The sequence below is a fragment of the Ranitomeya imitator genome, chromosome 6, assembly GCF_032444005.1.
Source record: "Ranitomeya imitator isolate aRanImi1 chromosome 6, aRanImi1.pri, whole genome shotgun sequence".
NCBI classification, from domain to species: Eukaryota; Metazoa; Chordata; class Amphibia; order Anura; family Dendrobatidae; genus Ranitomeya; species Ranitomeya imitator.
The window spans coordinates 535710721-535725209 of NC_091287.1; the positions used below are offsets into that span (position 1 = coordinate 535710721).

General features: G+C 39.6%; 1 protein-coding gene across 4 annotated transcripts in view; it reads right to left on the reverse strand.

Annotated features, from left to right (window-relative positions):
- ASAP1 (ArfGAP with SH3 domain, ankyrin repeat and PH domain 1) overlaps positions 1-14489 on the reverse strand; it is a 346099-nt gene that overhangs the window by 77400 nt on the left and 254210 nt on the right. For all 4 annotated transcript variants that reach the window (XM_069731924.1, XM_069731927.1, XM_069731925.1 and 1 more), the window contains one exon: positions 1436-1536. In XM_069731924.1, coding sequence (XP_069588025.1) covers positions 1436-1536 — 101 coding nt within the window. The remainder of the gene's footprint in view (positions 1-1435; positions 1537-14489) is intronic.

Below are 14489 nucleotides of genomic sequence, written 5' to 3' on the forward strand. Positions count from 1 at the left end.
CACAGTGACTGCACCAGCAGAATAGTGAGTGCAGCTCTGCTCATTGTGCTAATTGTGGGTATGGTCGCTGCTGTTCCTGCAGTGTGCTCCTGAGCTCCTGGGAACCACCACCTCTCCACCTGGGGACCTGCTCTCTCTCTTACCCAGGGAGGGAATGGGTTTCCTGGGATGAGTGAAGGAGCCAAGTCCCAGGCTTCTGCTTGCAGGGGGCAAAAGAAGCCAGCAACCAGCCTGCACATCAGGTGAGACGCTCAACCAGGAGTCGCAAATATTTTGAGTTTGAGACGGCAGGAGGAGGCAAGGGCTTGGATATGTGGCTTGAAAGAGGGCAGAGTCAAGGATCACCCAGAGGCACCGGGCGTGTGGGACTGGGGAAAGTGAGCAGCCATTGACATTGATGGATAGGTCTGGTGGAGGGGTAGAGTGAGATGGGGAAGATGATGAATTCTGTTTTGTCCATGTTCAGTTTTAGAAAGAGAGCAGAAAAGAAAGATGAAATAGCAGACAGACATTGTGGGATTTTGGTAAGTAAGGTGGTGAGGTCAGGTCCGGATAGGTAGATCTGCGTGTCATCCGCATAGAGATGATACTGCAAACCGTGGGATTCTGAACTGTCCCAGGCTGAAGGAGTAGATGGAGAAGAGTAGGGGTCCTAGAACTGAGCCTTGGGGAACACCGACAGACCAGGGGCGAGGTGAGGAGGTGGTGTCGGAGAGGGAGACACAATGTTCGGTCTGTCAGATATGACGAGATCCAGGATAGGGCCAAGACTGTGATGCTGAGAGATGAGAGAATCTGTAGCAGGAGGGAGTGGTCCACAGTGTCAAAGGCAGAACACAGGTCCAGGAGAAGGAGGACAGTAGTGTCACAAATGGCACAAATACATGGAGCAGATTCACGATGATCAAATGTCAGTCTGGAGATGGTGCGGTGAACGTAATGCTGCCTGCAATATCGTCTGCCATAATTGGCTTGGCCGTGGGTCAGCGATGTTCCTACAGACCTCCAAATGATAGTCACGGGTACCTCGAAGCCCAGAACCATCGTGAAGTTCCTGCAGCCCCAACACAACGCCAGGCGCAAAATGTGTGGTCAGATCCGGAATGAAGTCGTCACTGACTGTCCTAAAAAATTCCTCAACTCCAAAATCAAATGAGAACCTCTGGAACATTACAAATCAGTGCAGCCGTTCCTGCCAAGTAGCTGTTCCCTTAATTCATTGGAACGAATCTCAGGATCTCATTCAATCAATGCAGGGATCTAGTGCCGCAGCTCATGTTGTAATTATCATGGCACCAAATAAACATACGGTAATAACATGATAAAAGGACACAGCACAGAGGAGACTCTTCATACTACTCATCAAGGTGCCGGTGCTACTGCAGCTCCATGGTGACACACAAGGTCCATCAGATGTGGAAAGTCCTGACCTTACCCATCGCTCTTCTTTAACAGGTAGCCTTTCTTCTCACTGCCGTACTCCTTGTTCCCTTGGAGCTGGTGCATACTGTACCCTCCCTGTCTGCTCTGAGAGTCCTAGAAATAAAGAAAAAACAATTATACATAGAAAGCAACATATCAACAGGACCAAGATATTCCAAAGAGATGAGGATTAACACTACGAGACAAATATCTCCTCTACATGTAGCTTTATTATAGTAGTTATATTCCTGAACATAGGAGCAGTATTATAGCAGTTATATTCTTGTACATAGGAGCAGTATTATAGTAGTTATATTCTTGTACATAGGAGCAGTATTATAGTAGTTATATTCCTGAACATAGGAGCAGTATTATAGTAGTTATATTCTTGTACATAGGAGCAGTATTATAGTAGTTATATTCTTATACATAGGGGCAGTATTATAGTAGTTATATTCCTGAACATAGGAGCAGTATTATAGTAGTTATATTCTTGTACATAGGAGCAGTATTATAGTAGTTATATTCTTGTATATAGGGACAGTATTATAGTAGTTATATTCTTGTACATAGGAGCAGTATTATAGTAGTTATATTCTTGTACAGAGGGGCAGTATTATAGTAGTTATATTCCTGAACATAGGGGCAGTATTATAGTAGTTATATTCTTGTACATAGGAGCAGTATTATAGTAGTTATATTCTTGTACATAGGGGCAGTATTATAGTAGTGATATTCTTGTATATAGGAGCAGTATTATAGTAGTTATATTCTTGTACAGAGGGGCAGTATTATAGTAGTTATATTCTTGTACATAGGGGCAGTATTATAGTAGTTATATTCTTGTACAGAGAGGCAGTATTATAGTAGTTATATTCCTGAACATAGGGGCAGTATTATAGTAGTTATATTCTTGTACATAGGAGCAGTATTATAGTAGTTATATTCTTGTACAGAGGGGCAGTATTATAGTAGTTATATTCTTGTACATAGGGGCAGTATTATAGTAGTTATATTCTTGTACAGAGGGGCAGTATTATAGTAGTTATATTCCTGAACATAGGGGCAGTATTATAGTAGTTATATTCCTGAACATAGGGGCAGTATTATAGTAGTTATATTCTTATTCATAGGAGCAGTATTATAGTAGTTATATTCCTGAACATAGGGCCAGTATTATAGTAGTTATATTCCTGAACATAGGGGCAGTATTATAGTAGTTATATTCCTGAACATAGGGGCAGTATTATAGTAGTTATATTCTTATTCATAGGAGCAGTATTATAGTAGTTATATTCCTGAACATAGGGGCAGTATTATAGTAGTTATATTCTTGTACATAGGACGCAATATTATAGTAGTTATATTCTTGTACATAGGAGCAGTATTATAGTAGTTATATTCTTGTACATAGGAGCAGTATTATAGTAGTTATATTCTTTTACATAGGAGCAGTATTATAGTAGCTATATTCTTGTACATAGGGGCAGTATTATAGTTATATTTTTGTACATAGGAGCAGTATTATAGTAGCTATATTCTTGTACATAGGACCAGTATTATAGTAGTTATATTTTTGTACATAGGAGCAGTATTATAGTAGCTATATTCATGTACATAGGAGCAGTATTATAGTAGTTATATTCTTGTACATAGTAGCAGTATTATAGTAGTTATATTCTTGTACATAGGAGCAGTATTATAGTAGTTATATTCTTGTACATAGGAGCAGTATTATAGTAGTTATATTCTTGTACATAGGGGACAGTATTATAGTAGTTATATTCTTGTACATAGGAGCAGTATTATAGTAGTTATATTCTTGTACACAGGAGCGGTATTATAGTAGTTATATTCTTGTATATAGGGGCAGTATTATATTAGTTATATTCTTGTACAGAGGGGCAGTATTATAGTAGCTATATTCTTGTACATAGGGGCAGTATTATAGTAGCTATATTCTTGTACATAGGGGCAGTATTATAGTAGTTATATTCCTGAACATAGGGGCAGTATTATAGTAGTTATATTCTTGTACATAGGAGGCAGTATTATAGTAGTTATATTCTTGTGCATAGGAGCAGTATTATAGTAGTTATATTCTTGTACATAGGAGCAGTATTATAGTAGCTATATTCTTGTACATAGGGGCAGTATTACAGTAGTTATATTTTTGTACATAGGAGCAGTATTATAGTAGCTATATTCTTGTACATAGGACCAGTAGTATAGTAGTTATATTTTTGTACATAGGAGCAGTATTATAGTAGTTATATTCTTGTACATAGGAGCAGTATTATAGTAGCTATATTCTTGTACATAGGAGGCAGTATTATAGTAGTTATATTCTTGTACATAGGAGCAGTATTATAGTAGTTATATTCTTGTACATAGGAGCAGTATTATAGTAGTTATATTCTTGTACATAGGAGCAGTATTATAGTAGTTATTTTCTTGTACATAGGGGCAGTATTATAGTAGTTATATTCTTGTACATAGGGGGAAGTATTATAGTAGTTATATTCTTGTACATAGGAGCAGTATTATAGTAGTTATATTCATGTACATAGGGGCAGTATTATAGTAGTTATATTCTTGTACATAGGGGCAGTATTATAGTAGTTATATTCCTGTACATAGGAGCAGTATTATAGTAATTATATTCTTGTACATAGGGGCAGTATTATAGTAGTTATATTCTTGTACATAGGAGCAGTATTATAGTAGTTATTTTCTTGTACATAGGGGCAGTATTATAGTAGTTATATTCTTGAACATAGGGGGAAGTATTATAGTAGTTATATTCTTGTACATAGGAGCAGTATTATAGTAGTTATATTCTTGTACATAGGGGCAGTATTATAGTAGTTATATTCTTGTACATAGGAGCAGTATTATAGTAGTTATATTCTTGTACATATTAGCAGTATTATAGTAGTTATATTCTTGTACATAGGGGACAGTATTATAGTAGTTATATTCCTGTACATGGGGGCAGTATTATAGTAGTTAGATTCTTGCACATAGGGGGCAGTATTCCAAAAAAGTCCAAAAAATAATGTCCAGCTTCACCGAATGTCCAGCTTCAGCACGAACCATATGGGTAAGAATCTCAACGAGTTTCTGGAGACTAAGCTCCCTTAATCATGGTTGTGCTGAAGTCTGTAACCTCAATGTTCAAAGTTTGTGAATAAAGAAAATTATTTTTTACGGAATCGGTGAAGCTGGACATTCTTTTCTTTTTTGGACTTTATACGCCTGGACACAGCAGGTCCGTGCTCCCGAAGATTGGTTTATGCATCAAGGGTGAGCTGGCTTATTTTTCTTCTTTCGCAGTATTATAGTAGTTATATTCTTGTACATAGGGGCAGTATTATAGCAGTTCTATTCTTGTTCTATTCTTGCACATAGGGGCAGTATTATAGTACAGCAGTTATATTCTTGTACATAGGAGCAGTATTATAGTAGTTATATTCTTGTACATAGGAGGCAGTATTATAGTAGTTATATTCTTGTACATAGGAGCAGTATTATAGTAGTTATATTCTTGTACATAGGAGCAGTATTATAGTAGTTATATTCTTGTACATAGGGGCAGTATTATAGTAGTTATATTCTTGTACATAGGGGGAAGTATTATAGTAGTTATATTACTGTACATAGGAGCAGTATTATAGTAGTTATATTCTTGTACATAGGGGCAGTATTATAGTAGTTATATTCTTGTACATAGGGGCAGTATTATAGTAGTTATATTCCTGTACATAGGAGCAGTATTATAGTAGTTATTTTCTTGTACATAGGGGCAGTATTATAGTATTTATATTCTTGTACATAGGAGAAGTATTATAGTAGTTATATTCTTGCACATAGGGGCAGTATTATAGTAGTTATATTCTTGTACATAGGGGCAGTATTATAGTAGTTATATTCTTGTACATAGGAGCAGTATTATAGTAGTCATATTCTTGTACATAGGGGCAGTATTATAGTATTTATATTCTTGTACATAGGAGAAGTATTATAGTAGTTATATTCTTGCACATAGGGGCAGTATTATAGTAGTTATATTCTTGTACATAGGGGCAGTATTATAGTAGTTATATTCTTGTACATAGGAGCAGTATTATAGTAGTTATATTCTTGTACATAGGGGCAGTATTATAGTAGTTATATTCTTGTACATAGGAGCAGTATTATAGTAGTCATATTCTTGTACATAGGGGCAGTATTATAGTATTTATATTCTTGTACATAGGAGAAGTATTATAGTAGTTATATTCTTGCACATAGGGGCAGTATTATAGTAGTTATATTCTTGTACATAGGGGCAGTATTATAGTAGTTATATTCTTGTACATAGGAGCAGTATTATAGTAGTTATATTCTTGTACATAGGAGCAGTATTATAGTAGTCATATTCTTGTACATAGGGGCAGTATTATAGTATTTATATTCTTGTACATAGGAGAAGTATTATAGTAGTTATATTCTTGCACATAGGGGCAGTATTATAGTAGTTATATTCTTGTACATAGGGGCAGTATTATAGTAGTTATATTCTTGTACATAGGAGCAGTATTATAGTAGTTATATTCTTGTACATAGGGGCAGTATTATAGTATTTATATTCTTGTACAAAGGAGAAGTATTATAGTAGTTATATTCTTGCACATAGGGGCAGTATTATAGTAGTTATATTCTTGTACATAGGGGCAGTATTATAGTAGTTATATTCCTGTACATAGGAGCAGTATTATAGTAGTTATTTTCTTGTACATAGGGGCAGTATTATAGTATTTATATTCTTGTACATAGGAGAAGTATTATAGTAGTTATATTCTTGTACATAGGAGCAGTATTATAGTAGTTATATTCTTGTACATAGGGGCAGTATTATAGTAGTTATATTCTTGTACATAGGGGCAGTATTATAGTAGTTATATTCCTGTACATAGGAGCAGTATTATAGTAATTATATTCTTGTACATGGGAGCAGTATTATAGTAGTTATATTCTTGTACATAGGGGACAGTATTATAGTAGTTATATTCCTGTACATGGGGGCAGTATTATAGTAGTTAGATTCTTGCACATAGGGGGCAGTATTCCAAAAAAGTCCAAAAAATAATGTCCAGCTTCACCGAATGTCCAGCTTCAGCACGAACCATATGGGTAAGAATCTCAACGAGTTTCTGGAGACTAAGCTCCCTTAATCATGGTTGTGCTGAAGTCTGTAACCTCAATGTTCAATGTTTGTGAATAAAGAAAATCATTTTTTACGGAATCGGTGAAGCTGGACATTCCTTTTTTTTTTGGACTTTATACGCCTGGACACAGCGGGTCCGTGCTCCCGAAGATTGGTTTATGCATCAAGGGTGAGCTGGCTTATTTTTCTTCTTTCGCAGTATTATAGTAGTTATATTCTTGTACATAGGGGCAGTATTATAGCAGTTCTATTCTTGCACATAGGGGCAGTATTATAGTACAGTAGTTATATTCTTGTACTTAGGAGCAGTATTATAATAGTTATATTCTAGTACATAGGAGCAGTATTACGGTACATTCCTTATAAAATCCCTGTGAGCTGTTGTGGTGCTTTGTGGTAATTCACATCAATAAAATAATGGAGCCGATAGAGCGTGATTATGGAGGAATGTACTGACATTGAAGTCAGACCAACAAAAGAAAACTTACTCTCCTAGACTTCGATCATGTAAGCAAATTGAAAGACAAGGAGGAAAAAAGCAAAACACTAATTAAACATCAGAATGAAGTAAATCAACATCACACTTTGTCACTACTGCAGAAATTGAGGAAATAATACTGAGCTCACCACAATGTAATCATTAATTTCAAAGAAAGTTTATTCATATGATGTGACACTCTGTAATATACCGTATATTTCAACTTGGCAGAGGCCAACATGATGCACCATACATGACTTATCCTGTACTGATCCTGAGTTGCATCCTGTATTATACCCCAGAGCTGCACTCACTATTCTGCTGGTGCAGTCACTGTATACATACATTACATTACTGATCCTGAGTTACATCCTGTATTATACCCCAGAGCTGCACTCACTATTCTGCTGGTGCAGTCACTGTGTACATACATTACATTACTGATCCTGAGTTACATCCTGTATTATACCCCAGAGCTGCACTCACTATTCTGCTGGTGCAGTCACTGTGTACATACATTACTGATCCTGAGTTACATCGTGTATTATACCCCAGAGCTGCACTCACTGTTCTGCTGGTGCAGTCACTGTGTACATACATTACATTACTGATCCTGAGTTACATCCTGTATTATACACCAGAGCTGCACTCACTGTTCTGCTGGTGCAGTCACTGTGTACATACAATATTGATCCTGAGTTACATCCTGTATTATACCCCAGAGCTGCACTCACTATTCTGCTTGTGCAGTCACAGTGTACATACATTACATTACTGATCCTGAGTTACATCCTGTATTATACTCCAGAGCTGCACTCATTATTCTGCTGGTGCAGTCACTGTGTACATACATTACATTACTGATCCTGAGTTACATCCTGTATTAAACCCCAGAGCTGCACTCACTATTCTGCTGGTGCAGTCACTGTGTACATACATTACATTACTGATCCTGAATTACATCCTGTATTATACCCCAGAGCTGCACTCACTATTCTGCTGGTGCTGTCACTGTGTATATACATTACATTACTGATCCTGGGTTACATCCTGTATTATACTCCAGAGCTGTACTCAATATTCTGCTGGTGCAGTCACTGTGTACATACATTACTGATCCAGAGTTACATCCTGTATTATACCCCAGAGCTGCACTCACTATTCTGCTGGTGCAGACACCATGTACATACATTACTGATCCTGATTTACATCCTGTATTATACCCCAGAGCTGCACTCACTGTTCTACTGGTGCAGTCACTGTGTACATACATACAATACTGATCCTGAGTTACATCCTGTATTATACCTCAGAGCTGCACTCACTATTCTGCTGGTGCAGTCACTGTGTACATACATTACATTACTGATCCTGAGTTACATCCTGTATTATACTCCAGAGCTGCACTCACTATTCTGCTGGTGCAGTCACTGTGTACATACATTACTGATCCTGAGTTACATCCTGTATTATACCCCAGAGCTGCACTCACTATTCTGCTGGTGCAGTCACTGTGTACATCCATTACATTACTGATCCTGAGTTACATCCTGTATTATACTCCAGAGCTGCACTCACTATTCTGCTGGTGAAGTCACTGTGTACATACATTACTGATCCTGTACTGATCCTGAGTTACATCCTGTATTATACCGCAGAGCTGCACTCACTATTCTGCTGGTGCAGTCACTGTGTACACACATTACATTACTGATCCTGAGTTACATCCTGTATTATACTCCAGAGCTGCACTCACTATTCTGCTGGTGCAGTCACTGTGTACATACATTACATTACTGATCCTGAGTTACATCCTGTATTATACTCCAGAGCTGCACTCACTATTCTGCTGGTGCAGTCACTGTGTACATACATTACATTACTGATCCTGAGTTACATCCTGTATTACACTCCAGAGCTGCACTCACTATTCTGCTGGTGCAGTCACTGTGTACATACATTACATTACTGATCCTGAGTTACATCCTGTATTATACTCCAGAGCTGCACTCACTATTCTGCTGGTGCAGTCACTGTGTACATACATTACATTACTGATCCTGAGTTACATCCTGTATTACACTCCAGAGCTGCGCTCACTATTCTGCTGGTGCAGTCACTGTGTACATACATTACATTACTGATCCTGAGTTACATCCTGTATTACACTCCAGAGCTGCACTCACTATTCTGCTGGTGCAGTCACTGTGTACATACATTACATTACTGATCCCGAGTTACATGCTGTATTATACCCCAGAGCTGCACTCACTATTCTGCTGGTGCAGTCACTGTGTACATACATTACATTACTGATCCTGAGTTACATCCTGTATTATACCCCAGAGCTGCACTCACTATTCTGCTGGTGCAGTCACTGTGTACATACATTACTGATCCTGAGTTACATCCTGTATTATACTCCAGAGCTGCACTCACTATTCTGCTGGTGCAGTCACTGTGTACATACATTACATTACTGATCCTGAGTTACATCCTGTATTACACTCCAGAGCTGCGCTCACTATTCTGCTGGTGCAGTCACTGTGTACATACATTACATTACTGATCCTGAGTTACATCCTGTATTATACTCCAGAGCTGCACTCACTATTCTGCTGGTGCAGTCACAGTGTACATACATTACATTACTGATCCCGAGTTACATGCTGTATTATACCCCAGAGCTGCACTCACTATCCTGCTGGTGCAGTCACTGTGTACATACATTACATTACTGATCCTGAGTTACATCCTGTATTATACCCCAGAGCTGCACTCACTATTCTGCTGGTGCAGTCACTGTGTACATACATTACATTACTGATCCTGAGTTACATCCTGTATTATACTCCAGAGCTGCACTCATTATTCTGCTGGTGCAGTCACTGTGTACATACATTACATTACTGATCGTGAGTTACATGCTGTATTATACCCCAGAGCTGCACTCACTATTCTGCTGGTGCAGTCACTGTGTACATACATTACATTACTGATCCTGAGTTACATCCTGTATTATACTCCAGAGCTGCACTCATTATTCTGCTGGTGCAGTCACTGTGTACATACATTACATTACTGATCGTGAGTTACATCCTGTATTATACCCCAGAGCTGCACTCACTATTCTGCTGGTGCAGTCACTGTGTACATACATTACATTACTGATCCTGAGTTACATCCTGTATTATACTCCAGAGCTGCACTCATTATTCTGCTGGTGCAGTCACTGTGCACATACATTACATTACTGATCGTGAGTTACATCCTGTATTATACCCCAGAGCTGCACTCACTATTCTGCTGGTGCAGTCACTGTGTACATACATTACATTACTGATCCTGAGTTACATCCTGTATTATACTCCAGAGCTGCACTCATTATTCTGCTGGTGCAGTCACTGTGTACATACATTACATTACTGATCGTGAGTTACATGCTGTATTATACCCCAGAGCTGCACTCACTATTCTGCTGGTGCAGTCACTGTGTACATACATTACATTACTGATCCTGAGTTACATCCTGTATTATACTCCAGAGCTGCACTCATTATTCTGCTGGTGCAGTCACTGTGTACATACATTACATTACTGATCGTGAGTTACATCCTGTATTATACCCCAGAGCTGCACTCACTATTCTGCTGGTGCAGTCACTGTGCACATACATTACATTACTGATCCTGAGTTACATCCTGTATTATACTCCAGAGCTGCACTCATTATTCTGCTGGTGCAGTCACTGTGTACATACATTACATTACTGATCGTGAGTTACATGCTGTATTGTACCCCAGAGCTGCACTCACTATTCTGCTGGTGCTGATTTAAGTACATCCCTCCCAAAAGGCAAATCAGCAGAAGCTCCATGCAATGAACCAGAATGAAACAGTCAGGGAACGTGTTGCTGGACGCCCCTAACAGCTGAGCTCTTACAAAGCTGTAGGTTTCTAGTGTTTGCTACATTACTTTTCACTTCGTAAAGGAATTCAATATAGTCCGTTCTATCAAGGCACTGAACAAGCAGGGCTTGCTGGGAGATCTTAGCTCTGCAGCTTACAAAATTATGAATGCAACTCTTAAGTATGAAAACAATGGGGGAGAAACTACTTAGGTCTGAAAGGGGTTGTCACCTTTCAGAAAATGTTTTTGCTATAAGATCCTTTAATAGTATAAAAAAAAAGGAAAAAAAGTGCTTTATTCACCGTCTTCGGGTCCAGCAAAAAATCTCAACTGCTGCTCCCAGAGTCTGTTATTGTCTGCAGCACTATAGACTATGGGCTACGGGACATCGTCAGTACAGACAGAAACCGACCCCGGGAGCTGCAGAAGTGATACAACAACATTGGACCTGGGGAGGGTGTGATAAGTATTTTTTTATTTTTTTATTTTTTTTTTACTACTACTAACAGAATGAATATGAAAAACCTTTGTGGAACGGGACAACCCCTTTAAGCCCGCTTTGGCTGCCTGCAGCGTCCATGCAATGTTGCGCTGCCTTATGGAGGCCTTGGTTTGCAGGCGGACATCATTGTCTCTGCCGCCTATTGTCACCCTGAGCACATCGCGTCCCGATCTCCGGCACCGCTGACGTGTCTCACACAGCAGATACAAAGCCTCTACAAGACTCTTACAAGAGCGGAGAGATACACAGAAGGATATTACACGGCTGCCTCCTGCCAGGATTCAGGAACAACAAGTCCCAGACTTATTACTAAATAACAGTGCCGTGCGGAGGTAAAGATTCTGCCGGCTGCGTTTTTCCCAGCGTGACTGCATTATGGAGCGGTACGTAATATGTAAAGTAACCCTGCAATTTCCGAGACGTTCTGTCAGATCCTTCTAGTGGGAGGGGAACCACAAGTGACACAACATTCCCTCCTTCCCACATGGCTCCCTGCACAATGAAGTTCATTAATCAGACAATTCCAAACATCTAACACCTCACAACCCTAGTGCGTGCATAAGTACCCCATAATAATATCCCTTAAAGGAAATATATCCTTCATTTTTCCCCAGTTTTTTGCTTTGCAGGCTCTAATGTTCAGTCGTCACTGAGCTAGTGCATGGAGATGAGCTGTTATGACATTTCCCATACACAGAGATGAGGGATTTCTACTCTTCTGTCGCTATGCAGATGTTCTTCAAAAGCATGAAAGACATTATACAGCACTACTGAGTGGTGTAGTTGTGAATCCAGAACAAGGGAGAGATAAAACACTTATTAGAAAGCATCATAATGGAGGACATTATAGAACAGTTCCGAGCAGTGTAACTGTTAATACAGTGCTGAGATAAGATAAAACACTTGCTAGAAAGCGGCGGCATGAGAGACATTATACAACAGTTCTGAGCAGTGTAACTATGAATCCAGTGCTGGGTTTAGATAAAACACTTGCCAGAAAGCAGCGGCATGGAGGACATTATACAACAGTTCTGAGCAGTGTAACTATGAATCCAGTGCTGGGTTTAGATAAAACACTTGCTACAAAGCAGCAGCATGGAGGACATTATAGAACAGTTCTGAGCAGTGTAACTGTGAATCCAGTTCTGGGATAAAATACTTGCTAGAAAGCAGCGGCATGGATGACATTATACAACAGTTCTGAGTAGTGTAACTATGAATCCAGTGCTGGGTTTAGATAAAACACTTGCTAGAAAGCAGCGGCATGGAGGACATTATAGAAAGGTTTGAGCAGTATAACTGTGAATCCAGGGCTGTGATAACACTTGCTAGAAAGGAGAAGCATGGAGTACATTATAGAACAGTTCTGAGCAGTGTAACTGTGCATCCAGTTCTGGGATAAAACACTTGCTAGAAATCAGCAGCATGCAGGACATTACAGAAAACTTCTGAGCGGTGTAGTTGTAAATCCAGCACTGGGAGGAGATAAACACTTAAAAGAAAGTACTACTAACTGTGTAGCAGTACTACCTGTGTGTGTCTGGGGAATTCGGGAGAAATAGCTATCTAAGGTGTGTGTGCACCTCAGGGCTCAATGATCTCTAAGGAACAGGAGCAGAAAAGCGTTCAGTGAGCTCTTTATTGCTAGTTTGTCTGTGGAGTGTTCATTTTCTCTGACTCTTCTATTTTTGCAGACTGTCCTCCGCGCCATCTTGCTACTTTTTGTCTTTATCATGGACAGGCCCTCTGTGCTGCACATAATAACTATAGGTGACCACGGCCATTATCTGTATAGACAGGGTGGTCACTGATACAGGAAACCATTGACAGCAGACAATGATTAAGAAAGGAGGATGAGGGCGGTTGTGCTTCATCTCAGTGTCACGAGGATGAAATGACTTCAGCAGGTGGAGTTCCCCTTTAATTGTTGCATTTACCAAGCATCTACGCTATAACCGCTGATCTCTGGTCTTACTTTCAGCCCACATTTCTGGTTTTTGAGGTCTGCCATGACACAGACAACCCGGTTTTACGCCTGTCACATTTTTCCCACAGAGAAACAGGAATTTCCTGATGTTTCACTTTCTATGAGAAATCCCAGAGCGATAAGAAATATCTGTAAATTCTGAAATAAGACAAGATCTCCTCCACTGTATAACAGATGCTGGATCGCAGGGCACTGGTCTCACATATACACCAACTACAACAACCAACAGGCTCTGACAGTTTGTAGCAGGGCAGAGTTGTAGTTTCTCAACTGGTGGAGAACCACAGCCTGCAGTACACCAGGAAAATCCAGTAATGCCAAATATATATACAATTATACATACAATACTGGGCAAGAGTTTTGGGCAGGTGGGAAAAAATGCAACAAGAAAGAAGGTAGTTATACTGAATCAGCAAGGAGTCTCCCAGGGAAAGATTTCACAGCAGACTGGGATTTCCAGATGTGTTGCTCAAGCTGTTTTGAAGAAGCACCAAAAATTGGCAAAGTTGAAGACCATAGATGCAGTGGTTGGCCAAGAAAACTTAGTGCAGCAGATGAAACATACATCCTGATCACTTCCCTTCAAACTCAGAAGATGTTCAGCAGTGCCATCAACTCAGAACTGGAAGCACCCATTGAGACACAGCTACACTCATCTACCGGTTGGAGAAATATGGCCTTGTCACAGGTTCCTTCTCCGGTACCACACAATCAACAGAGCCAGCGAAAAGTGAACGATCCCAATACCTTTATTTAGGCAAAAGTGTTATGCTTTGGTAATTCAGTACCACAATGGACATAGAAGTCAGAGCACATACAGTGACCTGACAATAACCCAAAAACATAGAACGAGCTCTGAGACGTGGGAACTCTGCTGACCACAATCCCTAATCCTCTCCAACCACACTAGAGGCAGCCGTGGATTGCGCCTAACGCTCCCTATGCAACTCGGCACAGCCTGAGAAACTAGCTAGCCTGAAGA